This window comes from Anolis carolinensis, chromosome 2, assembly GCF_035594765.1.
Source record: "Anolis carolinensis isolate JA03-04 chromosome 2, rAnoCar3.1.pri, whole genome shotgun sequence".
Taxonomy (NCBI): Eukaryota; Metazoa; Chordata; class Lepidosauria; order Squamata; family Dactyloidae; genus Anolis; species Anolis carolinensis.
Window position 1 is genome coordinate 268,907,739 of NC_085842.1, and position 27,873 is coordinate 268,935,611.

At 41.1% G+C, this 27,873-nt stretch overlaps 2 protein-coding genes across 4 annotated transcripts in view; one reads left to right on the forward strand and one right to left on the reverse strand.

Moving 5' to 3' along the window:
- tmem232 (transmembrane protein 232) overlaps positions 1-27,873 on the forward strand; it is a 168,197-nt gene that overhangs the window by 54,490 nt on the left and 85,834 nt on the right. The window contains exon 10 of the mRNA XM_016994846.2: positions 16,429-16,607. Within this exon, the coding sequence (XP_016850335.1) occupies positions 16,429-16,607 (179 nt within the window). The remainder of the gene's footprint in view (positions 1-16,428; positions 16,608-27,873) is intronic.
- LOC107983049 (uncharacterized) lies at positions 234-27,782 on the reverse strand. Of its 3 annotated transcripts, XR_010003501.1 has the most exons (4): positions 26,328-27,782; positions 10,545-10,734; positions 6,555-6,719; positions 234-449 (listed from the first exon to the last, which is right to left on the reverse strand). XR_010003501.1 is itself a non-coding variant. In XM_062972203.1 (3 exons), exon 3 carries the CDS (start codon positions 5,295-5,297, stop codon positions 4,161-4,163), a length of 1,137 nt encoding a protein of 378 aa, XP_062828273.1. In that variant the 5' UTR covers positions 5,298-6,719; positions 10,545-10,734; positions 26,328-27,782; the 3' UTR covers positions 456-4,160. The 3 variants fall into 3 exon arrangements, 2 of the variants coding, with proteins under 2 accessions (XP_062828273.1, XP_062828274.1); XM_062972203.1 differs by lacking the exon at positions 234-449 and having other exon boundaries at positions 456-6,719; XM_062972204.1 differs by lacking the exons at positions 234-449; positions 26,328-27,782 and having other exon boundaries at positions 456-6,719; positions 10,545-10,747.

Consider the following 27,873-nt stretch of genomic DNA (forward strand, 5'->3'; position numbering starts at 1 on the left):
TGAAAATATTAGAATTAATCTTTCCTGTAATACTATGTATGAACCAATAGTGGTTTACTCAATAACTGGGATATTCATTACTAAAACATTAAGGTACGTTTTGGTAATTTACATGGTGTACACGATTATTTCCAGTTGACAGCTGTGCGCTAACGGATATGTGGGCCGTTGAAACCATGGAAACATCTCTGAAAGGTTTTGACATTCCTATGTCAAATAAAAGGAAGCAGGACTGTAGCCATATTGTTTCTTTTATTTAGGGTCCTTAAAATTGACTCTGGCACAAAGGCAAGGTGAGGTTCCCTATGGCTCTTTTAATAACTGTCTGGCATTATGCAATTTCTGCATGCTTCAGCAGCCATAGCTTGAGGTCTTCCATGTAATTGCATATCAGTATACTTGTGGGACATTTCTGGAATTTTAAATGCCCTTCAAAGCCCTTTTGTGTTCTGAAATGCAAGCAAACAAGAAGTGCATCAATCTCTTGTGAAAACCTTTCAAGGAAAACTGTTCATTTGCTCTGCTTTTTGGTAATGTCCTGACCATATGTGTTAGTCATTGTTCCAAGGAAATTACCATTAAATTTTAACAGTGTAGAGAGTCAACAGAGAAATAAGGATGTAAGGGAGAGATAAGAATAGAAGACTAGCAATAAAAGGAGGAAAATTAAAAACCCTCACCAAGTAAGAAGTACAGTCAAACAAATGTATTGAAATTTAGCTTTGGATGTGGATGGAGAGGCTAAGCCAAGGATGGCATGGAAGAGATATGGATGAACTGAGTAAATTAAAAATGGAAGAGTCCGTCAAATTTCATCCACCATTTTTGTGACATAATAGATAAGTACCCTTAGAAATCATTTCAGACTTTCTTAATAGTTGATCGGTTGATTGGTGCTTGGTAGCATGTGCTGAAATTAAGTCCCCTTTCTTCAGTGTTCAATAAAGTATGATTTGACAGGATTTGCTAGCAGATGATGTAGCTAGTTCCCTTTACTCCAGAATCCATATGGCCTGACACCTCTCAGGCATGCCCCCCTTGATTATAGGCATGGTCAAATGCAGGAAGACAGCAGTGCTGTGTTTCCTTGCAAACACAATATCTGTATGTCCTGTGAACACGAAAAGTCCAATCATTATACTGGAAATGTGCCACCTCCATAGTAATGCATAGGCATTTTCTGTGACCAGGATAGATTTTTTAGCCAACATTCTGAAACCAAGTTGAACAGAGGAAATCAATTTTGGATAAATTACCAGCTCTTTGTTACTTGCACAGAAATCAATAAGACTGTACTGACTATCTCTCAAATTTCATTGGAGCATTCAAGCTGATCTACTGCTGCTAAATATTTCTAAGCCCATTTCAGTGGACACCCACTCTGTTAGGTCCATGAATTAGAGACATTTTTTTCTTGCTGATATGTGCTGTTAAGTTACTCACATCTCACCTTTCTGATATCAGCAGTTGAGCTACTCACAGCCTTCCAATTCTGTTTTCTAGATTTCACTGTAAAGTCAGTTTACTTGATATGTCCCATATAACTCTTTGGGAAGTCTGTCTTTTAAAGATAGTATTGGACTTCTTAAAATAAATGATGGTGATGGTGATGTGGTTTAGGATTTAAGAGACTTTCCTGAAATTATCAGACACTATGTTTCTGTCTCAGTAGTAAACATTATTTTTTTTATTTGTGTCCTAACTAGGTTTTGGGAAACGTTTTATAGGAGCAGATCAAGTAAAAGCTGTGAAGTGAACATTAATTTATGCAGTTGTTTCCATAAGTATTCTAGCAGTCATATTTATTTTCCTCTTGTATGCTTGATTCAGGGCATTATGCAGATGAATAGTAGTAATAGTAGTAGTAGTAGTAGTAGTAGTAGTAGTAATACATTATTTATTACTTTTCTCCCCAAAATTGGGGCTCAATATGAGTTTCAATTTAAAAATGGACAATACACTTAAAATTTACTGGAAGTGACATTAAAATTGAATCAAACTGTTTGCAATATTAAAACAACTTAAATCTACACTTGAAAGGATAAAATGTAGATAGAAAGATAAAAAGCAAATTAAAATCACACAGTTTAAAATAATACAATACATTCAGCCCATTCTACAAACTGTGTAGCTGTTGTAGCAGAGGAGTTGTATGGCCCTTGTAATCAGCCCACTTAACACTCTGACTGCAGCTCTTTGTAGTTGTTGAAGATTTTGAACATTCCTTAGAGGCAGCCCCTTGTAGAGCATGATATAGTAGTCAAAGGGGATGTAACTAAGGCATGTACCACACATACCAGATCAGAAGTCTCCAATTATAGTCATAGTTTGTACATAAGATTTGACTGTGCATCTCTCTATGTATCATCTGCCTGCCTATTCATCACCATCTCTCTCTTAATCCATTTTCATTTTTTGTTGTGTTCCAATCCATCTTGTCTGTAGAAGCGGAAATGAACTTTCATCCTTTTGTCTTCATCTTAATAAGAACTATACTATGCACAAATCCTGTTGTTAACCATTATTTACCTTCTAATAGGCAGTAGCCAGGCATATGCACCTTGTATGGTCATTCCAAATATCGGTTACATCTGCCAAAAATGTCAAGGCAAATTTTAGTATGCTTGATGTTGAAGACTATCACTGCTGTCATACATGCAAAGTATTAGTGCCCACTCCTTCAAATTGGATCGAGGAGTGTCTTCTTTTAATTTTTGAGGTGTCAGTAGATTAAACTCGGTTCAGGATTGAGGCTACAAAAACATTTCCCCTCCAGCATCTTCCTCTATCACTTATTATTTAGCATCCTCCGGCAGTGACATCTGTATTGTATCTTCCCTCTCAAAGACAATGGAGTGACATTATTGATGCAAAAAAGGCAGCCTTGCTTTTTAAAAAGAATGTATGTGATGCTGCATGGCCTTCTCTTTCTTTTAAAAATAACTACTGCTAATGCTTCTGCCTCATGCAAAAAATAAAATAAAAAAAATCTCACACTAGAAGGCCATCAGAGAATTGACTAGGGACTTTGTCAATTTCACTTATGGCACCATCAAATTTGAGGAGTGCAAATTGATAAAATATCTTCACAGTGACAGGAGAAAGAAAAGGGAACTTCCAAGGGAGGGAGGATCACAGAACTGATTTCATGAAAGGATAAGGTACTCCTGCGGCCTTACCATTGTTCACAAAAATATTGTCATTATTCTAGAGGATAAGATCAGATGCATTTATAAGCAGTGGTATAATTCAGCCAATTTGTAACCAGTTTGCCAGAACTGGTTGTGAACATTGTTAGAAAACAGGTTAAAAGGACTAGTGAAGGGGATGAGGAAGAAGGATGGAGAGGCGAGAGGGTCAGAGGGAGGGAAGGCCTGAAACAAGAACTGGCTGCTCATTATTTTGAATGACAGCCCTGTTTATGAGGCTAGTTTAGAACGGAGTTAAAACACACCAACTTTAGCTAGAGATGAGTTTGATTTACTTAGTTGTATCTTGCAAATTGAAAGGAGCTCGAGTCTACAGCTGCGTTTGTGTGAACGGAAATATTTACCAGGAGGTTTGCAATGACATTGTTCTTCCTTATTTACTGAAGATAGTTTATGGACAGTAACTTAGTAATATGCCTTTATTAATAAATGAACTTGAGTGGTCATTATAACTTCTATGGACAGTGCCACGCATGCAAGTCTTCAAAAATTCTAAATACTAAGGTGGATACTCTGTAATGATTATTAATTGTTTGTAACTTGCCTTATCTCCCCAGGGGGACTCAGGGGGATTAATAAAGAAGAGTAATTGACCCACTGCTTCTTGGTTTTTCTCTAAGCAGCTCCTATTAATTTTTGACCCCTTCTAACCCTGACTAGCTAAAAAACTCTTACAAGACCACAACCCAGGACACTATGTTGCTTGTATCCTGGTTCTTTTTTTCCTCCTTGTGTCTATTTATCTGTTGCCAAATATATATATATATATGCAGTGGAACTGAAATAAAGCCTGTCAGAATTTCCATCACCTAGCCAAATGCTTGCCTTGCCATTACTTTGAAGAGTTCAGTTTTCAAATTTTTACTAAAGATGACAAGTCTCTCATCCATTATCAGTGTCTCATCAATCACAGCAACAATAGCAGGGCTCCTGTGGAGAGGTTATTAAATTCTAGCTGCAAGAGCTTTCCCCTGCATTTATGTCAAGATCTTTGCACCTGTACATGGGCAAGTGTGTGAATGTGTGCATAAAGTAGTGATCGAGGAAAAAATCAGTAACCAGACATCTGTTAATTCCCACCTTACTGGGGTTTAGTTGTTTATTACAGACCAGTTTGGGTCTGAGATTTTGAATGATGGATTGATAGGCATGTAAAATGTCTGTGTTAGAGTCTAGGATGTATTGTCGGTGAAGTCTATAGGGATTGCTCTCCAATATGTGTAGAATGGAGTTGCCTAAGTTGACTGACCACCTTATTCTTCGTTCTCCAACATGGATTCCATTTAGATTTTGGGAATTTTGGGAGGATTGTGCTGGAGGTGATGTTTCAAAGTTAAATATGAGAGACAAAGGAAAATGATCGCTCTCAACCCTATTATTAATTGCAAATCTTTGAATATCAGGTAGCAGGTTGGCAGAAACTGCTATATAATCGATAGTACTAGCTCCCCTGTTGGTGACATAGGTATAGGCACTTTGAGTTATATCATGCTGGGTTCCATTGAGGCAATGCAATTGATGCAAGGATAGGACCTCTAAGAAACTCAGACCTGACTTGTTTCTAATTGTGTCTTGAGAAACCCTGTCAGCAGATGTGACTTGGCCATCTTGCCCAAAGTTAGTGCCTTCCCCTTGTTTCATATCCACCTCAATTCTAGCATTAAAATCTCCACACAAAAGGAGCTTTGTGGAGGGATATTGGCATTCCAAACAGGTAAGGGTTTCAGATAGCCTGATCCAAACATTATTGGGATCTCCATTTTTTGCTAATCTAGGTGGAAAATAGACATTTATACAGATTACACAACCAAAGAACGTGCTCTTAATGAGGAGGACCTGTATATATTGCGGTAGGGAACTATCCAAACTTTGAATGTCCACATGCAGATCAACTGAAATGAAAATGGCAAGGCCTCCGCTACCACGGCCTTTAGAGCTCGTTTTCACAGCTGGAACTGAATATGCACTGAAACCATGGAGAGAAGGAGGGTTTGTTTCAGTGGCCCATGTCTCTTGCAAACAAATAATTTTAAATTGTTGCAGATAAATTGCAAAATCTGCATCATGGAACTTATTTGTCCATCCCATTATATTCCAGGATAGCAGGTGTAATTGTCACGCTGGTGTAAATGGGTCTGAGACATTACCGATCTCCAGAAGTTCAGTCTGAGCAGGAGCTTTTTGGTTGGGTAGCAATTCGTGTGTTGAAGGTATCTGATTTTCCCTCATAGGCATCAGGGGGTGCATTGGACTTATAGTTGTGATGTCGTCCTCGTTCATTGCTAGTAACGCATCAGCAGAGCCCCCAGCCAAATCCCTCGTAGCATGTGGGGCTTCAACAGAGGGAACTAAGTCTATTAATGGTACAGCCATGTCCCTGATAGTAAACATCATGTTCTTAAGGTGGTCCAATCTACAAGCAATGTCTTGTTGTTCTTTGCAGGATGGCCTACTTAGGCCCTGAGGCTGCTTCTCTGTTAGTGTACTAAGGGTTTTGGCTGGGCTGGACTGCAGCATGTTCTTGCGAAGTGTTTCTTTGGGATTTCTCAAACAATTACTGTTGTGCAAAGGAATTATCAAAGGGGTGATGCTTGAATCTCGAAACACCCTTGTTGGTGTTATTTGAAAACTGGACAGAAAGAGCTTCATCTTCATCAGCATGCTGGGAATTGTCATCTGCTCAAACGATATGAGAATCCTGTCGTGAGCTGACACTCTGGGAAGCCATTCCACTGTAAGCATATCGATACTATGTGGATGTATGTTTAATAGCTAGCTCAAAGAAGTTCTGATTGCTCTAAATGAATTCCATTTGCCCTTATTTATTCCAATGTGCGCAATTTGCAGCATTGTTTGATTTGCTTGTAAGATCCTATTGCCTTTATGCATTTGTAGCTCCTTAGTAGGTAATTCAGAGGTGTTTTGGTGCACATTATTATCCTCCTCTCTGGCCCACCTGCTGTTATCCTTAGCTGAACTTTCTTTTAAAGGTATACTTTACTGAGTGAAGTGGTCAACAGCAATTTTGAGAAGCTCCAACTGTCCTACTATTTTTTCTATCCTTTCGAAGATAGAAACAACAGTGTGGGCTGTAAAAAGGCATTGGTTCATCACAAAGTCTGTGGAGATTGTTTGCCCTGTATGTTGTCTTATCTCGGTAAAGAGGGGGTTCTCTTCCACTACATTTGTTTCAATTGACTCCAAGGATACTCCTTCATGATATGCAGCCAAGTTGTTGTCAGAGGCTACTGATAGAGGCTCGTTAGCTTTATCATGAAGAATTAAGGGAGTAGCATTGTTGTCAGTTGTAGTTTCAAACAGGGTGTTTAAGTCAGATATACTCACAGTTCCTTCCCCGAAGAGTTCATCAATTTTCAGTTGTTTAGAAGCCTTGTGGTGCGTTGTTGACTCAGGGCTAGTCCTACTGCGTTTTCTGTTTCCCATTTCCAGGTGAGGGAGTAGGACCAGACATAAAATGTATCTTTGCAGTTCCTCTTTGATTTTTGAAAGCTGTTGGGAAAAATGAACTTACAAAACTTGAGCTTAGAATGTTGCAATAGTTCTAAGTAACAATTCACAAGCACTTTAAAAGCACAAGTTGAGTTTTCATTATCCTTTTAAAATGCTTGGGATCAGAAGTGTATTTAATTTGAGACTTTTTTGAATTTTGGAATACTTGTAATTACATACATAATCAGATACCTTGAAGATAGGACCCAAACCCAAACAAAATATTCATTTATGTTTCCTATACATCTTATACACACAACCTGAAGGTAATTTAATACAATATTTTAGAATTATTTTATGCATGAAACAAAGCTTCTGTGCCCTGAACCATCAGAAAGCAAAGTGTCACTGTCCCAGGCACCATGTAGACATTGTCTACATAGGTGGCTGGGACAGTGACACCTTGCTTTCTGATAGTTCAGTGTACAGTGTACAATTTCCAATTTTGGAATATTTCAGATTTAAGAATTCCAGATAAGAGATGCTGAACTATATATGCTATATCACAACTTTAGTTTAAATAATTAACCTGATATAAACAATCAGTTCATGCCAAAAATTACATATATTTAGCAATCAAGTTCAATTGTTTGTATCTGTTCAGCCATAAAATGTATGAGTGAATATTTCCTTTGTCCTATTTTACTTTCTACCACCTTTTTGCTATCAGTTAAATTACTGGAGTGACAGGGATCATAAATCTAATTCTTTCTGAAGACTGTTTACCTTTCTGATAAGAGCCCAATTACCTGTCCCTCATGCTTCCAAAGGAGTAAAAATCAGGTGGGCTTGTTAAAAATGCCACCCTTTGATTTTAAAATGGGTCTGTGTGTGAATGAAGGGTTTTCTATTGAAAATGTATTTGGTACATTTTCTGTCCTGTGCTGACATTTGAGCTGATTGGAGAGGTAAACCACCTGCAGAATTAGCAAATGCATTCTAGTTTCTGTGTGGTTGCTCAATTAACAAGATAATAGATGATGGGCGAGGCAAGGAGATAATTAGAATATCAAAAGACTAATTTCCCTTTTCAGGCTTTCTGAATACCTAATGGATCATTCTTTAACTTCTGTTCTTTTAAAAATGCTTTTTGTTGCTGTGACTTTTTACATCCCACCATCCACCTCCAACATAGTTACTTGCTGAGCTGCCAAGGGCATATTTCTTTCACTAGAGTGAAAGGAATATTTTTGATAGCTGCCACTAGGTCAGACAAATCAGAAAAGAAGTGAGTCTTTCAATGTTACTTGGAACCTGGATGAGTTGTTTTATAATAGATTCTCCCAGAATGTCTAGCTGTGATTATTAGATTACTATCTACTTTTTATGACAGCCCTACCATATTACCATCTGCTTGTCTTTGTAAGCAGAGTTTCTTCATTCTTTCCAAACCCTCATCTCAACACTAATATTTTTATTCAGGAATAAAATATCATGTGTGAGTCTGTGTGCCATCAAGCTAATGTTTAAGGTATTGGAAACCTATGAATTTTTTTTGTTTTTTCTTAGGCCAAGAAATGTTCAGAGGTGTTTTTGCTTGTTCCTTACTCTGAATATATAGCTGACAGCACTTGGTATTTGTTGGTGAGCCTCCATTCAAGTAGTACCCAGTGCTAACTCTGTTCTAAGATCAGACAGGGTCTGATGCCTTTACAGTATTTAGACCCTACATGTATCATAGCTTAACTCAGTTGGAAAAGACTCATTTGACTTTTATTTTAAAAGTGGCTAGCATGTAACTGGCTGAGTCTGTAGGTTATGCCCTTTATATTATGGGTTTCAAGGTAGGTTGTGTTTATGTTCAGTGATTTTGGTGTGTTTGCCCTAACTAGTAGTTCACCAAATAGAGATTTAGACAAAAGTTAAATCAGAAGTTGTTTGTATATGAAGTATTTTCTCCACCACTTTTTAGACAATTTCATTCATAATTACTGTTTTATGTTTTTCTCATGCTTTTTATACCATTAATCTTTGTCCTAATCTTCCCCTGCCCTTGCCAAAAGTTTGGTCATTTCAGGGAAATTGAATCCCCAAAGTGAAATGAATTGTATTCTGTGATGTAGAAATATGAAGACAAGAAGTCATTTTTATCTGTCTTGCAAGTTTACTGCTCCCAAGAAATGCAGTGTGCAGTTACCCCATGATAATCCTCCCCAAAAATGATGCATGTTTCTCAGCTTACTAAGCTCTAGCTTCATTTCCCTTGAAAATGCATTTGAATACCTTTCTCTCATAGCATACTTGAGAACAGACAGACTAATTTCTAATTTTGCCGGCTAATTTGCTTGTACCAAGGGCATCTCTCATATTCAAATTTAGACCTGACAGATAAGTGCTAAAAATATTCTAGTCTGTTTCTTCTTACTCATATACAGCTGTGTTGTTGAAGGATTTCAGAGGCTGTATTATGCTATGTGAAATTACTTGAGAAAATGAGAGGCAGACTTATTTTATCATCTTTCCAATCTTGAGTTATCTAAAAGTGTTAAGCATATAGAGGGCCAGGGTACACAAAGGAAAGGGTCAGAAGCAAGATAAGAAGAGATGGATTAAAAGATGAAATAAAGTACAATACAATGTTACATTAGATAGAAAATTGTTCTTAAATAGAATAGAATATCATACAGCATAACAAAGAAATAAGACATGTAATACATTTTGTTGGAACATTACAAGAGCCTCTATGAAATCTTGATGTTGCTTAGTCAATGACCCGTGAATGAAAATTGCAGCTATGGAAACTTTAAATATTTTAGATGCAATTATGGAATTACAAATATGGTGATTTCAACTTTGTGTATTGCATTACTTTTGAAGTTTGATCTCATTGTATCCTCACTAGCTCCAAAAGTTACGAGTAACAACATTATTTTTAACTTATAATTCCTGAGCTGTGATCTGGAGGATGTGCATTGAGTTGCAAACAAGCATTTGGTGAATCTTTCAGACATCACATTTTACACTGTAACTACTTCTTTCTATCTAATTAAGAACATGCGAGGTTGGTTCAATAAATTCTCTTGAGATTTGTTTTCTGTTTTAAAAGGAAGATCCGTGCTTGAGTTTTTCAAAAAGCCTTTCAAGTACACTTGATTGCATCTTCGTATTGGCATTTTGCTTATGACTCACCATCATGCTGTGAGTGTAAATGTAACTCCCCTTCTGCCCATTCATTGATGTTGTCCTGCCAATCTATTGCATGTACTTTATCTCTGAATCTTTTGGGAGGTGGAGAGCCTGACATCACTTTCAGATAGCTACAGTACTGTGAACACCATAGCCAAATAGATAGGTGGGTGTCCCCCTTTGTGCCATCATCTTACATTTCTCACTGTTTAGAGGTAATTTTAGCACTTAAATTTTCATTCCTTAGTGTCCTAAATCATTTCAATCTGTATGAAAGTAATTTAGGTTGTGTGCCAGAACTGTGTGGTGCCATTTGTTCATTCAGATGCTCAACATGCACCCATCCAGTCTTATCTAATTAATCGTTATACTTTAAAAATTTCTATAATTATTAGTCTCACTGTGTTTTCTTTTCGCTGTGTTGTTGTTTTTTTAAAAAGTACATCACAACATCTTTTAAATTTTTAAAAGTTGTTAACTTTATTTGTACCCCACCTTTTCCCCAAAACTGGAACTCCTGACAAATTAAAATACAATGCAGTCAAAACAAGGAAAAGATCAACATTAAAATAGAATTAAACTACCAACATCTTTTAAAAACAACATAAAACATACAAGCCAAGATTTTGCCTGGGAAGACGGATCTATGTTGAAGTAGCTGTGATCTGTCTCCCCATTTGACCCCCTACCCAAACTCACCTTAGAAGGCAGGCAGCTGTCCCAGCCAGAGAAATTCCAGGGCTCTGCTCCTACTAGAGAGCTGCAGTACAAAAAACAGTGGCAGGATCCCTTACAGGTCCTTCCTGCAGGCCTTGTCGCACTGCAACTTGCTGGCAAGAGGGAGCTGGAACATCATCTTTCATCACTCCAGAAGTGACTCAAGTTGCTCCTGACACGGAAAAAAAAAACTTTCATCATATTACTTCCAATGCTTCAGAACCCCTTTTGTTGGTGCAGCTGACTGACATCTAAGGTGGTTTTGGGGAGCATTTGTGGTCATTGTATTAGTGCAACAATCATAAATGTGATTTGCAAAATTTATGACATCTCTAGTCTAGCTTCAGACACCAGTCACGGTTAAAAATTCTAGATGACAATGATAGGGTTAAAGTAACTGCTTAGCTAATACATCGATTGAATACCATCTATTAAAAGCAGGCTACCGTGATTGTGACCCACAAACAAGATAAATATTCATGGTTTTCAGTTTGTGAGCAGCCTGAGCCTATCATTATTTACTAAAAAATTGGTTGATTTTCATGATGACCTATTTTCAAGTAGGTACCTATAGCTTGCATCCTTACAGCCTGATCTTGTGCATTTTACTTGGCAATGACTGAATGATTTTAGTTGGTGTATAAAGAATTGCTGTTGTGCTGTGTAGCCTGAGCTTTTTTTTTTTTTTTACTAATCCCCATGGAATTCAATTGATCTTTCCCTCTAATAATTATGCTTGGAATTGCAGTCTTGACCTCTTCACCCACAATCTACTTGTGACAAGGATACACTTGCATGAGACAAAATTCATATTTCCTTTAGGCTTTGTCAGGATTCTAGCCACTAATTTATGGCATTTATTGCCACAAGATGTGATGACTGTCATTGGAAGGAGAAGAGCATGATGGATATGACTATGAATGTCTATAAGTCATGGCAGCTTCATAGAACCTCCAGGATCAGAGGCAGGCACCATGTTGATCAACATCAATTTCTGGGAAGCAATAACAGAAGAGACACATCACCTACATGCTCTTCATGCAGATACATAGTTGGCCTCTATGGGAAATTGGGTTATGGGCTAAATATTTACTCAGATCCAACAAGGCTCAACTTCGGTACTTGTATAAAAGCAGGGTTAGGGAATGACTTGTAGGCTTCATGTGATTCTCTCCCAGCAGTGTTTCTTGGCTACTCCAGCTTCTCTAGGACCATCCCAAAGCTCTTGTGCTCCTTAAATTGTTTCAGTCAGATTTTTGCCCTTAACAAACCAAATATGTTTGAAAAAAATGATAAACCACCACTTGTCCCCCCCCCCCCCCCCCCCCGGCATCTAAAGTAAATAAAAATTGCTTTATTAGAAACCAGAAGTCACATTCAGAAGTGACTTCCATATTTGGAGTATTGCAATATAATGTTTTGATGTAGGGATACAGGAGACAAGGATTTGAATTTCCACTCAGCCATAGAAACCCTCTGGATGATCTTGGTGAAATCATACTTTCTCAGTCGAATAGACAGGCAAAGGTAAGCCTCAGCTGAATAAATCTTTCCAAGAAAACTATGATAGGGTTACCATAAGTTGGAGTCAACTTGAGGCCACAGCAATAACATGAATGTCCAGTAGTTCAAAAGGCAGCATGCTTTTAACACTTGTAAAAATATAGATCATAACCAGTACATAATCATTTACACATGCTGGTTATTTACATTTTTGTACATTTATGCAAAAGAGCCAGTTTGTTAAATATTAAATGTTCTTAGTGTTGAGAGCCAAAAACATCACAATTGTTCTATTTCTCTTCTACCACCTATAACAATGATATGTAATGAAATTCTAGGCCTGTATACTTTCAAAGTAATCCCCAATGAGCTCAATAGGACTTACTGCTAGGTAAATGCTCACAAGATTGCAGTCTGAATGGTTACTTTTTCAAAGTATTTAACTACCTGATTCAACACAGTGAGGAGAATTCTATTGTCCTTCTAGCGACACAGCATGCTAAATTGCCTTTGACATTCATAAGAACTAAGTATGCAAAGCTCCATTTCAGGAAACGCTCTGTATTAGAAGAACACAGACCTCTAAAGAGATGACTAATATTTCCTCAGTGTTTCCCATAGTCCCTGTTCTAATTAGGAAGGCATGTAGGGAATGTAGTTAATGCCAAGGTAACATGATACAAGACAGAAGGGAGCAGGGCCGGCCCAAGGTAATTTTCAAGTGTAAGCGAACAGAATTTTGGCACCCTCCCCCAAACCAATCACTGAAAAATAAAAGCGTTGGATAAGCGAAAATCTTGGATAATAAGGATGGATTAAGGAAAAGCCTATTAAACATTAAATTACATTATGATTTTAAAAATTAAGCACCAAAATATCATGGTTTACAACAAATCGATAGAAAAAGCAGTTCAATACATGGTAATGTTATGTAGGAATTACTATATTTGCAAATTTAGCACCAAACATTGAACTGGGATATAGGGCAGTGTGGACTCAGATAACCCAGTTCAAAGCAGATATTGTGGGTTATTCTGCTTTGATATTCTGGGTTATATGGCTATGTGGAAGAGCCCTGAGGGTCCTTAGGAATCCATAGGAATTAAAAGGCCACTGAAAGGGAATCTGGCCCTCGGAATTTAAAAAACTCTAAAATCAGGACAGTAAATAAAGAACACCTCTTTGAAAACAGGAGATACAATGGTTTCTTAGTGTCCTCAGTCACAGAACTGATCCAAATGAAATGTTTGGTTCACTGACAAGGCGCTAGTGATTAAACAGTGACTAGAAATTGGTGGAAAACTCAGACAATGTCTGACAGGATAGTGGCTAGAGTTCATAGAATCACGCACTTTCTGGCACTTCTGACAGAAAAAACAAACAAAGCAAAAACATGTTTATGACAGTATTGCATGTGTCCAGATTTGTACATCAGCTGTTCCAAGATCTATTATCATTTGACCTCAAATAGGAGTATATCAACCACGCAACAGTTGATAGTTAATAGTTTGCACAACACTGCAAAAAAGAAGCATCTCTTATATCTGTTTCAAATGAGGGACTGTAGTTGATAATACTTCTATTTGTCCAGTAACAATGGATACCCTTCAATTTGTGCATCCCATGGACATGAATAGGATATTTGAACTTGTGTGACTGATCCTTTCTGGCTTATAAAGCAGCTGGGGTTAGTGGGTGGCATTGGATGATGGGTTAAAAAGAGCAGTGAATGCCTCTCTATTCATGAATTACTTTATGACAAGTTATGAGTCAGAGACAGTTGCTGCCCAACCACCGAAATAAAGAGATAACACAACAGGTATGGGTTAAACCATGGGCAACTTTTATTAATGTCACCTAATTAAACTTTGTAACTTACAGATAATTCTAAAGTGTGGCATGAACTTGGTGTGGATAAAGTCGAGATAGTGGCCGTCTCGGACCTACCCCTCAGCAAATTTCGGCAAAACACCTGTGTCTCCGCCTGAAATAACCCTGGGCGACCAATAGGAAACATGATGGAGAATTCTGCCCCAAAGATTTATTGAGGCCAGACTCTCTCATTTCTAGGCCATTTCCATTCACCTTCACCTTGGTTATTTGAACCACAGGTGAGGGTTTCCGTTCTTGGCTTACACACAAAAGAGGTGCCTTGGGTGTACACCAAAATTAAATCCCTTTCTGTTTTCTGATATGGCCTATTTAAAACCTGCACCTTCCCAAGTTGTCTTCTTTGAACAGTATAGGGTAGGCGAAACCTCCTCCCCTAGAATGTGGGAAAGGGGAATTCCTTCCTATGATTCTAAGAGTTTAATGCAAACTGATAAAATTGTCATCTGGATTGTCTATAAAAAGTAAGAGGAAAAGGGATATCAATTCCAGACTAAACTTCTAATGGGGAATAAGCCATTGAAGGAACAGGCATTAACTATTTCTTCTGCAACAAAAATGCAGGGAGGTTTACCTATGTAGATTTTCCATAGAAGTCACATATCTCAAATATTAGACATTTGTGTTCAACATTAGTAGATAGAGAACTCTTTTTTCAAACAGATGGGAGATGCTAACTGTCAGGACACAGATACCTCTTAAAAGGCCACACACACGGAGTAAAGACAACAAACGTTTATTAAATGATATTCTGAACCTAGGAACACTTAACTTCAGTGTTCCTGGTAAAAGTAAATGTCTTTGCTTCAAGAAAGGCAAAAATACGGGAACAGAAAATAATACGGATTATCTTGTCTGATAATCCAGCTAAACTTCAGCCAAAAGTTCACTGAAACAATTGTCACGCCCAACTACAGCACAGAAAGCCAGGAGAGGGCCAAACGCACACCCGTAGCGAGAGCAGGCGACGTCGTTGTCCAAAAGCCAGGCCGAATCCAGGAACCAAAGGAAAGCCAACCGGGAGTAGCAATGTCGCTGTCAAGAGCCAAGCCGAAATTCAGGAACCAAAAGGAGAACCAACTGGGAGTAGCGATGCCATCGTCAGGAGCCAAGCCAAATTCAGGAACCAAAAGGAGAGCCAACTGGGAGTAGCGATGCCGTTGTCAGGAGCCAAACCGAATTCAGGAGCCGAAGGGGAAGCCAGCGAACACCAAGCCAGGAACGAGCGATGCCGTCGTAAAGAGCCAAACCGAATTCAGGAGCCGAAGGGGAAGCCAGCAAAGGCCAAGCCAAGAATGAGCGATGCCGTCGTCAAGAGCCAAACTGAATCCAGGAACATGAAGCTGTACAGCCAGGACCCAAGCCCAACAGGAGAACAGGCAGCGACAACCCAATGTCCAAAACGACACCTTGCCTTCTGCAAGGAGTCTGTACTTCCAACTCCACTTTTAACTTACACATCGTTATCCGACGATGATGAGGCCTCCGCCCTGTCATCATTATCCACAGCTGATCTTGATCTCATACATGAACCTCGTCCATCATCCCTCCAGTCCCTCCATCTTTATTCAAGACTTAGATCTCCCCATGTCCCTGGTGTATCAGTAGTTTGCCAATCCCCTGATGCATTCCCAGGAACTGGCTCTGCACACACATTTACTTGAGTCCAATCTGCAGCACTTTCCATCTCACTCCCAGACCCATCATTCCCAGAAAAACCCTCAAATGTTTCATCTTCCGTGGGAGCAGTGAGTAGATCCTGGATCTTCTGCCTTTCCCTTTCCTCATCTGACTCTTGCTCCCGAGTTGATCTTTTAGTTCCTCTACTCTCTGTTAACCCATCTTCTTCCAGCATTGACTCCTCATCACTAGAGAACCCTTCAAACGTTTCATCCTCAGAAGGAGCCATAAGTATTTCCCGGACCCGCTTTGCTTGCTGTTCCTCATGAAACACCTACTCACCATTAGCCCTTTTCCTCCTGCTAGTAGTTCTAGTAGTAGTATTATTGCCCCCTGGCCCAACTACAACACTAACTATGCATGTAGATGATCCAGTATACATAGTACTAAATGCCTTTTTAACACGACAGATACTTTTTAGCTTTGAGTATGTTTATGGATTTTAACTGAATTTTAATACCATTGTTGTTGTAATGTTTGTAGATTTGTTGACTTTAAATTGTTAAATGTCAAGCCACTTTGAGTCTCCTTGTGGAGAGAAAAAGCAGGGTATAAATAACAATAATAACCTTCATCATAACAATACTTGGTACACTTCCATTAGCAAGTGCTTTTCACCCCCTTTTAAATGGCAGTGTCTTGTTTAAATTAGGCCCAAGCCTGGAACAGCACCAACTAGCCATAGTTCAAAGCAAAAAGGTCATATGAGTATCAGTTTGATCCAACAAAACATGTCTTGCAGTATGAATAGGAAAAATTTAATACTAATGGCATACTAAAATATTATCTTCAGATCATGACCCATTCTGGGTTATTCGTTATGGTGTGATCTACAATCTAGTTCTGCTGCGGAATGAACTTTCTGGGCATGTGAATCAAGAAGGATTGAGGAATGCTGCCTGGAGAGCTTTACAGCAACAAAAAGGCATTGAAAAGGAGACCCGAGTCCTGAATGCTGTAAAAGTAGCTGAGGTAGGTGTGAAATCTTGTAGCTAGCTAATTGAAGTCATTCTTCATATATGAGTTGTATCATTAACCAGATTTTTTTTTTAGAACTGAAAAAGAAGTGGTTAACTTTCTTATAGAAGCAGTAACATAGATGAGACAAGGTTTCAAGTTAACTTTATCTGCTTTGCTATCTGTCAAAGCAAAACCATGTTATTTTTAAAACTAGGAGTTTAAGAAATACTGGTGATATATTTAGCATTGTGCTGCATCATTAGATATTCAGTAATGCTGTTTTGTTGAACCTGGACCATTTAGCATTTTAAAAATACCGACATTCTTTTTGTAAATCTAAATGATGGATGGATTTTCATATGGGCCAGCACTTAAATATTATTATTACTGCTTTTTATATTGACTTGTCTCTTTATGTCTACTGCATGGATAGGCATCTTCGCACAAAGCTTTGCCATCCTGCCTGAAGACTTGATGAGGGGAGGTGTTTTTCTAAGTCCTCTCCAATGTCACCTCTTTCCCCAGTGGGAACTTCCTTCCAGCCCACTCCATATGCTTGCTCCCCCTCGATGGATTGTCACCTTGACGTGGTGAGGGGGCTTGCGTGTTCTAATGAACCTGAGGGTACAACCACTGGAGTCATGCACTCCCAGGAGTGGCCACAGGGGAGGATCCAGACCAAGAACAATCTGAAGACCCAAAGACCTCAACGGCGGAGCAGGCGGAGGATAACATAGTACATGTTACAATGGCTGTGAAGGCAGAAGAAGGTTGCAACAGACTGAGAAGCCACTCTCATTGTGTTAATCACACCACTGCTGGGACCTCAATCTGTGAAGACTGTGTGTTGACCGGCCGTGCACCGACTGTCAAGGTCAGACGCCAGCCAATGGATGGAAATACAGTTTATTGCATAAACTCTCTGCCTGCTGTTGGTGCTTTAAGACCTCGCCTCTGCCAGGTATATAAAGCTGAGAGGAACATTGCTGCAACTCTCTGCCTGCTGTTGGTGCTTTAAGGCCTCGCCTCTGCCAGGTATATAAAGCTGAGAGGAACATTGCTGCATCTCTCTGCCTGCTGTTGGTGCTTTAAGACCTCGCCTCTGCCAGGTATATAAAGCTGAGAGGAACATTGCTGCAACTCTCTACCTGCTGTTGGTGCTTTAAGGCCTCGCCTCTGCCAGGTATATAAAGCTGAGAGGAACATTGCTGCAACTCTCTGCCTGCTGTTGGTGCTTTAAGACCTCGCCTCTGCCAGGTATATAACGCTGAGAGGAACATTGCTGCATCTCTCTGCCTGCTGTTGGTGCTTTAAGACCTCGCCTCTGCCAGGTATATAAAGCTGAGAGGAACATTGCTGCATCTCTCTGCCTGATGTTGGTGCTTTAAGGCCTCGCCTCTGCCAGGTATATACAGCTGAGAGGAGCATTGCTGCATCTCCCTGCCTGCTGTTGGTGCTTTAAGACCTCGCCTCTGCCAGGTATATAAAGCTGAGAGGAGCATTGCTGCAACTCTCTGCCTGCTGTTGGTGTTTTAAGACCTCGCCTCTGCCAGGTATATACAGCTGAGAGGAGCATTGCTGCATCTCCCTGCCTGCTGTTGGTGCTTTAAGACCTCGCCTCTGCCAGGTGTATAAAGCTGAGAGGAGCATTGCTGCATCTCCCTGCCTGCTGTTGGTTCTTTAATTCTCATTCAGCCTTTCCTCACACTGAATCACCGGGTTAAGGTCAGAGGTGCTTGTAACGTGTGGCTATTGTTCCTGGGTGCTCTGGGAGAGACTGGGCAGCAACTGTTAAATCTTGTGCCGCCTGGGTCTGATAAGGACGCCGTGACCAGTGGTTCTGAGACGCCCGGAAGTTACGTGCACCTGGAGGCTCTGGTGGCGTCAGTATTGGCAGGCCATATGAATTATCTGCTATGCACTTTGACCAAAGCGTCCCACTAGCTTAAGAACACTGGACCTCAAGAACATAGCCATCTCTACTAAGCACTTAATAGACAAGATCTGACTGTTGCACTTTATGGAACAGAACTTTAACGTGCTACCTCTTATATTATATCACAAATCCCCTATTAATTAGAACTGGCTCGATGAACTATTCCTGGATTGAGTAAAGAACACTACAGCATCTATTGTTCGGAATAATAAGCACTAATGCACTTTAGAGATAAACTGTATAGTTGCTATTATAATTAACATCAGCTGTTGGGTTAGTGCACAATTAGGGTAATAGTGGGGAGCAGGGAGGGGTCATTTAGGGGGCGGGAAGGTTCGGTGGGTAATTAGTGCAAGAAGTGACCTTAAAAACAACACAAATAGTACAAAGTACAGATTTTAGTGATGCATGCGGGCACTGTACTAGAGGCTGCGATCGTTTTAACAGTAAGCTTGATACTTCTTAACCTCCAGTCAAGCCTCCGTTACCCCAATGATTTTAATTTAGCTCCCGCCACCTTAGCACATAGCACTTTAACATTTGGGAGACTAGAAGGGAGAAAGTTACAAAGCCTTCTGGCATATAAGACCTGCGCTGCCCCCAAGGTGAAGAAGGGGAAGGAGAGAATTTTAATTAACCTGAAAGGAGGGAGAGGTACGACGCAGCAAATACTAGATCCGTGCCCTGATTTAAAAGCTGATACTAACAGAATGATGGACCATGTGGCGAGAGGGTGGCCATCTAACAGCCGAGGAGTCCCCATAGAAGTAATTCAGGGGAGGGGGAGATACGGGAAAGGGAGGCATAAATTAATTTGGCCTAGGGGAAAAAAAAGAGTTCTTATAGATTTAAAACGGCCTCCTGATATGGTAAACTTGGGTGCCCAGGCTGGCGGTCTCTCCAGGTTAAAGGTGGTGCTGTTGAACACCAGGTCTGTCAATGGAAAAACTGCTATCATCCAGGATCTTATCCTGGATGAACAGGCAGACCTGGCGTGCATAACGGAGACCTGGCTGGATGAGGCTGGGGGTGTCAACCTCACCCAGCTTTGTCCACCAGGTTACACCGTGCAGCACCAACCAAGATCTGGAGGGAGGGGAGGTGGTGTCGCAGTAATCTATAGGGAGTCCATCCCCCTGACCAGGTGCCCCATCCCACAGTCAACCTTGTTCGAATGTGTCCACCTGAGGGTAGGTGACCGGGACAGACTGGGGATTCTGCTAGTGTACCGACCACCCCGCTGCACTACAGTCTCCCTGCCTGAGGTAGCGGGGGTGGTCTCTGGCCTGGCATTTGGAGTCTCAACAGCTCATTGTGCTGGGGGACTTCAATGTCCATGCCGAGACCAACCTTTCAGGCATGGCTCAGGACTTCATGGCCTCCATGGCAACCATGGGGCTGTCCCAACGAGTATCTGGTCCCACCCACAGAGCTGGGCACACGCTTGACTTGGTTTTCTGTCAGGGATGAGAGGAAAATGGAGGTGTGGAGGAGCTTACCATCGCTCCGTTGCCATGGACCGACCATCACCTGATCAGGTTTAGACTTGCTGCGCCCCCTAACCTCCGCAGGGGTGGAGGACCCATTAAAATGGTCCGCCCCAGGAGGCTCATGGATCCGGACGGTTTCCTGATGGCTCTTGGGGAGTTTCCCGCCACCTCGGCTGGTGATTCTGTCGATGCCCTTGTCGTTCTCTGGAATCGGGAGATGACTAGGGCAATAGACACGATCGCTCCGGAATGTCCCCTCTCGAGTACCCGAGCTAAACCATCTCCTTGGTTTACTGAGGAGTTGGCAGCGATGAAGCGAAAGAAGAGGGGACTAGAGCGCGTGTGGCGTTCAAAACCGAACGTGTCAAACCGAACACGGCTGGGCTCTTATCTTAAGGCTTATGCCGCGGCAATAGACGCTGCAAAGAACTCTTTCTTTGCAGCTAATATTGCGTCCGCACAGAACCGTCCGGCGGAGCTGTTCCGAGTTGTCAGAGGTTTGTTATATCCCATCCCTCAAGACGGGATCCCTGACAACTCGGCAGCCCGCTTTGAAGCATTTGCTCAGTTCTTTGCGGACAAAGTCGCTTTGATCCGCTCTGGATTTGACACCATATTAACGGCAGTCTCCGAGGATGTAACAAGTGCACCTGCTTGTCCTATTTTGATGGATTCGTTTCAATTGGTTCAGCCCGAGGATGTGGACAAGGTGCTTGGAGAGGTGAGGGTGACCACATGCATCCTAGACCCCTGCCCATCCTGGCTGGTGAGAGAAGCCAGAGGGGGATTGGCCGAGTGGGTGAAGGTGGTGGTGAATGCCTCCCTTCGGGAAGGCATATTTCCAGCGAGCCTTAAATTGGCTGTGATCAAACCGCTGTTGAAGAAGCCATCACTGGACCCCACTCAATTGGAGAACTATCGGCCTATTTCCAATCTCCCCTTTTTGGGCAAGGTCGTGGAACGTGTGGTGGCTGCCCAACTCCAGGCATTCTTGGTAGATACTGATTTTCTGGATCCGGCGCAGTCTGGCTTCAGGCTGGGACATGGTACCGAGACAGCCTTGGTCGCCTTAGTCGATGATTTACGCCGGGAACTGGACAGGGGGAGTGTGTCCCTGCTGGTTCTGCTGGACCTCTCAGCGGCCTTCGATACCGTCGATCACGGTATCCTTCTGGGGCGCCTTGCTGGGATGGGTCTCGGGGGTACTGTTCTGCAGTGGCTCCGGTCCTTCCTGGAGGGTCGTTCCCAGATGGTGTCATTGGGGGACACCTGCTCGGCCCCACAACCATTGACTTGTGGGGTCCCGCAGGGGTCAATACTGTCCCCCATGTTGTTTAACATATACATGAAGCCACTGGGAGAGATCATCCGGAGTTTCGGGGTCCGGTGTCATCTGTATGCAGATGATGTCCAGCTCTGTCACTCCTTCCCACCTGTCACTAAGGAGGCTGTTCAGGTCCTGAACCGGTGTCTGGCTAGTGTGTCGGACTGGATGAGGGTGAACAAATTGAAATTTAATCCAGACAAGACAGAGGTCCTCCTGGTCAGTCGCAAGGCTGAACAGGGAATAGGGTTACAGCCTGTGTTGGATGGGGTCGCACTCCCCTTGAAGACACAGGTTCGCAGTCTGGGGGTTCTCCTGGACTCATCGCTGAGCCTGGAACCTCAGGTCTCGGCGGTGGCCAGGGGAGCCTTTGCACAACTCCGCCTTGTGCGCCAGCTGCGCCCGTTCCTTGGGAGGTCTGACTTGGCCACGGTGGTCCACGCTCTGGTTACAGCTCGTTTGGACTACTGCAACGCGCTCTACGTGGGGCTGCCTTTGAAGACAGCTCGGAAGCTCCAACTAGTACAACGGGCGGCAGCCAGACTAATAACAGGAGCGGCTTACAGGGAGCGTACTACTCCCATGCTGAGCCAGCTCCACTGGCTGCCGATATGCTACCGAGCCCAATTCAAAGTGCTGGTTTTGACCTACAAAGCCCTAAATGGTTCTGGCCCATCTTACCTGTCCGAACGTATTTCCCCCTATGAGCCTTCTAGAACTCTTAGATCATCGGGGGAGGCCCTGCTCTCGGTCCCACCAGCCTCGCAGGTAAGGCTGGTGGGAACGAGGGACAGGGCCTTCTCGGTGGTGGCTCCTCGGCTGTGGAACACCCTCCCCAGCAACATACGGCAGATACCAACTCTCCTAGGCTTCAGGAAAGCCTTAAAGACATGGCTGTGCACACAAGCTTTTAATGAATAAGAACATGGACTTTACATGACCTGTATGAAGACTTGAGGATTCTGGATGAATGGATTTTAATCTTGGACATTCTTAAATTTTTATATAATGTGATTTTATTTTGTAATGGTACCTGTTTTATATGAACTTTTGTTTTATAGATTGTTTTATATGAATTGTTGTTTTTACATTGTTTTTAGGCATTGAATTTTTGCCTATTTACTGTAAGCCGCTTTGAGTCTCCTCAGAGAGAAAGGCGGGGTAAAAGTGATGTAAATAAATAAATAAATAAATAAACAACTCAAAAAAGCTCATAAAACAAACACAGGAGCTTGCAACACTTGAACTTCAGTGTGAAAAAGACATTTAAATTGAAAAAACTCCAAAAAACCAAACCGGAGTATAATCCGGATTATCCAGAGATTTAATCCGGATTAAAACAAAACTGCTTAGATTCAGCTCAAAATTGCAGGATGACTTGAAGAAGGCAAAACAAACTGCGGGCCGAATTCCCAAGGGTCCAAAATAAACAGAATCCCAGCTGCGTTACAAAATAGAGTTTTGAGGATCAAAACAAACAATGTCACAAACCGGGCCAAACTTTGCCGCCGGAGACAGTGCAAACAAACCGGTGCCAGAAACAAAGTAATGAAGGGCAAAGAGTTACTGCAGGGTCAGAAGCCAAGCCAGTGGCCAGTAACGTAACGTAACTGCAGAACCAGGAGTCAAACTGGAATTGGGAGCAGAGCGTTACTTCAGGGTCAGGAACGAAGCCAATGGTCGGTAACAGAGTAACTGCAGAACCAGGAGTCAAACTGGAATTGGGAGCGGAGCGTTACTTCAGGGTCAGGAACGAAGCCAGCGGTCGGTAACGGAGAGTAGTTACAGGGTTGAGAACGAAGCCAAGCCGGAATAGGGAGCGAAGAGTAATGCCAAAACGATGTCCAGTCCAAGGTCCAAGATGAGAAGTTGTCACAGCAAAGTCCTCGTCAATGGGTTGACACAAGTAGCCAAAACGACGGAGGCGAACTAATGCAGACAGTAATCACAATGCAGTCTAAGGAAAACCCACACAGTTCCAGCCTCCGTCGTAGAAGTAACCCGGAATAAACTTACGTCGGTTGCACAGTCCCAAGTCAGTCTTCAGGAACACGAACACAAAACCCAATGGCGCCCAACAACCACCTTGCCACACGCAAGGGCCCAATGGCCAAATGCCCTCAATTTATTTACAACTCGTCTTCAGAACTCGAGCCGGGCACCGCCCTTCCCACAGGTTGCTTCCATTCCTCATCCGAGCTGGAGCCGTCCTGCCGACGCCCAGACCTACCCGCAGCTGTGGAACTATCCCCACTCCTCCAATTAGACCACCTCGGGTCTGATCCTGAAGGACCCCATGTTTCCTCAGTGTCCCCACTACCAGTGAGCCCAGTCTCCCCATCACAACCCTCTGGAGCGCGTGTCCAGTCCATGCCATCCTCTTCTGCTCGTACCACATCCCCAATGTCCATTTCAAGCCCATCATCCCCTTCAAAACCCTCAAATGAATCCTCATCTGTTGATTCTTCAAATATCTCTCGAATCCTCTTTCTCTGTAACTCCGCAAATGAGTCTTGCTCCCGAGGAGTCTTTCTTTTTTTCCTGCTACTATCAGTAGTATCGTTTACCCCAGAAGGCTCATTCACGACACCGACCTCCACACATTAAAAAAAAAATCACGCACAGGCATCTTCCAAGAAATGGAGGACCACCATCCTCGAACTACGAGGGATCGCCTAAGTAATATGCTTGCTGAAAGCATTAAAAGGTGTGGCTGTCAATATTGAATCTCCCTTGATCACAGCTATCTTATTGAGTAATTATCATTTAAATTAAGTTGGTGCCAAGTTGCAGTTGAATTCTGGTTTGTTAAATGAATTTTCAGCATTCCTAATTCAGATAATATAGGTAGGACAGTTTGTCTGTTGTCAGTAAGAAAGCTCCCATCCATTTTAATAGTTCTCAGTTGCCAGATACATGCAAATAAGTGCACATTATTTTATGTCACAAACTATATACTGTATCACAAGGTGTGTTTCAAATCACTTTGCATTTCATCTACTTTCCACTTTGTGCTTTTAACCAAATGACAATTATTCTGGAGTTTCTTAGGCTGCCTGTGTATATAATTAGTGATACATTTCACTTTCCTCTTCCCTGTTTCGAATTACCATCCCAACTGCCTTCAAAAAACCTTAGGAGATGGGAAAGATTGGGAATTCACTGCACAAAACTATTATCCCGTGGCATAGACCACAGATTAATTTGATCCGCGATGGCCATCAAAATCACCCTTAAACGCAGACTGCAAGGAAGAAAGATAATGAACACCCAAGCCCTTCAAGTGTCCTCAAAATGAGCCCTTTTGCAAACAACATTCAAGGATCATTTACCTATAGAACACCCTGAAAATGTTGAGGAACACTGGAATAAACTGAAGACCTCCATCATCACAGCCTGTGAAGAAACCTTTGGATGCCAAACCAAGAAATACCAAGACGGGTTTGATGAAAATGATAACGAGATTCAACAGTTCATTGATAACAAAAGGAAAACCTTCCAGATATGGCAGAGAGACACCAACTGCGCTGTTAAGAAAAAGATTATGCCAGTTCAAAAGCTGAGTTCCAGAGAAGGACCAGAGAACTCAAGAACATCTCGTGGATAAAAAAGCTCAAGAAATCCAACATTTTGCAGATGTCTATGCTACATGGGTAGTCTTTAATGCCACAAAGGTCATCTGTGGCCCAACATATCATGGCATACACCCTCTACACTCATCAGATGGAACCAAACTTCTGAATGATAAAAAAAAAATCAATTGCACTACATTGGAAAGAGCAGTACCATAACTTCCTTAACCACAGCTGATGAGGTTATCTTGCAAATTTCACAATAATAAACCAGATATGAGCTTGCACCACTGCCTAGTTTGGAGGAAGTCAGCAATGCCATCAGTCAACTAAAAATAACAAAGCTAGTGGACCTGATGAGCTTACACCTTTCTGTGTGCTATATCTTGATTCTGTCTTAGGCTGAATGCACACTTCCAAAATAATTTGTCCTTATTTTGATCCTGGTCCTATTTGAATGCACAACATTCTTCCATATTCTTTTAGTTACCTGAGGACTTTAATGTGATTAAGAAAACCAAAACCTTTTTACTCCACAGTTTCTAGGAAAAACTGGAAGGATGTCATTTTCTAGCCCATAAAAGGTGTACCATCTGTGGGGATCAACTTATGTGGCCATGGGAAAGCATATTACTGTTTCTTAAAAAGTAGTTTTCATTCTCCATAATGCAAGGTGAAATTACAGAAATAAGCTCTATAATTCCGACAGGTGAGAAAGATAAATTTGTTATAAGCAATGTCTGCAGTAAAGTTAAATTATACATTAAACACTCTTATTATCTCAGGAAATTAGATAAGAATATTTGATTTATTTAAATGAGAGAGGAATAGGCTGAGGGAATTTAAAATGCAACACTTTGATAGCCTAGGCTGAGGACACAGGGGAATTTGTCTGGCAAACCTCCCACGCATTCTTGTCACACTCTTCTGGGTTATTTGCCTTTGGTCAATTTACTAAGTGAAATGAAGAAAAGAGATGCAGTTTATGCTGTATAAGTTTCAATGGGGAAAAGAGCAAAGAGTTGAGATAATAATATGTGTTGTACTTTTTGGAAAATGGCATTCATAACCTTTTGGAAAATACTTTTTGGAAATCATAATTTTAAGAAAAGCGTGACCTTTCAGAGAAGAGCCAAAAACACTTTAGAGCAGAATCTTCTCTTGTGGTATACAACCAAATATAATTATGGTAGGCAATGGTTTCAGTTGTTAGACTGAACAACCTATTATTTCTGATTTGTTAGAATAACAGAGATTTTGCCAGTGCATAAAAATAGCAGTGCTTCAGAAGTATTTTTCAGTGCCCAAAATATATATATACTCCCCATAAAACAACTTGTTTTATATCATGCACTCAAGAGACAAAAATGAAGTAGACTTTGATAAAAATCACATATTTGGTTTACTCACAACATTAATGTGTTCAGCATACACAGGTACAAAACGTATCGGTCAAGTTTCAGATATGTTTGAGATAATTCTCTGTGCAAGGACATAGCTTACAGCAAAACAGCAAGCATGTGATCTGAGGTCTGCAGTCTGTCTGTAGTGATCATGTGGTCTGCAGCCCCTTTTATAACATACTAGGAACCATAAAGGAAACTGCATACCAGAACATACATACAGGAAACAGGAAGGAACAGGATCACAAATAAACATTATTAGAGAAGGCTTGAAGAGGACTGTCGTTATCAACAGTACTCTGCTATTAATAGCAAGCTCACACAGATTCAAGGAAGAGTACAAATTGGGAGTCAGTTATAGTGTGACTTTCACTAGACTATGGTGTAATAGTATATATTATTTATGAAGCAATTCTATTGGAGTAAAATAAACATGTATAGGTTGAACACTCTTTATTTGGAATTCTGAAATCCAGAATACTTCTAAATCCAAAATTATCCACATCGGTAGCTGAGATAGTGACACCATTGCTTTCTGATGATTCAGTATACCCAAACTTTGTTTTACGCACCATTATAGGATCGTGGATACTACTGGTCATATGTCTGTTTCAGTCATAACTAAGTCATTAACATCAATTTGGGCAACGCTGGATAAATTGCTTAGTGATATGAATAAACATCAGTTGTTAAGTTATCTCCTTAGAAAGTGTAAGCAATTGCCATTGACAGTGTTTTCCCTGATTTTCCAAGGACCTTATTGCATGAAGCCGGTTTTTAGCAGCATTCGTGATCCCGACAACTTACCAAGATAATCATTAAAAGTATTGCATGATTTTGGTGGCCACGCAACAGTTCTGCTTCACCACTTCTTGGTCTTGGGGCTGGACTTCTCAATAGGGAGAGCATTCTGCCCTCCTGGAGTTCCGTAGCGGCCTCGGTTTTAAAAATTATTTTTTTAAAAATTAACTAAGAAAAATATTTTTTTTACTTTAATTATTGGGAGAGTGAGAGAGTGGGAGAGCTGGGCAAACCATTTCCATAATGTCACTTCTGTGCTGGCATGCCATCACAGAAGAAGCTTGGGATCACTGAATAGGTATGTTGTGGCACTACAGCATGACAACAACAACAATGATGATGATGGTAATTATTATTATTATTATTAATATTATTATTATTTTATTTCTTATTGCCTCTCCTTGTGGCTTGAAGTGGGTTACAGAATTATTAAAACACAAACATTGTAAAAATACCACAAATACACATATTAAAATGTATTTCTATAAAAGATACTAAAATACACTAAACAGAGATTAGACAAAGGACATGAGTTTAAAATGAATGCTTAAAAACTGACTGGGTAGGCCTGCTGGAAGAGACCTGAGTACATTCCTTACTGGTTTTTAGTCTTGTTCTTGTCTAGTCCCTTTCTCATCTACTGTGTCTCAGTCAATATATTTACAAACTTCTATCTTCCTCCCCCCCCCCCTTATACACACACCCTTAGCAGTTAAAAATGGCAAGCATTTTTTAATTCTGGTGCACTAAAA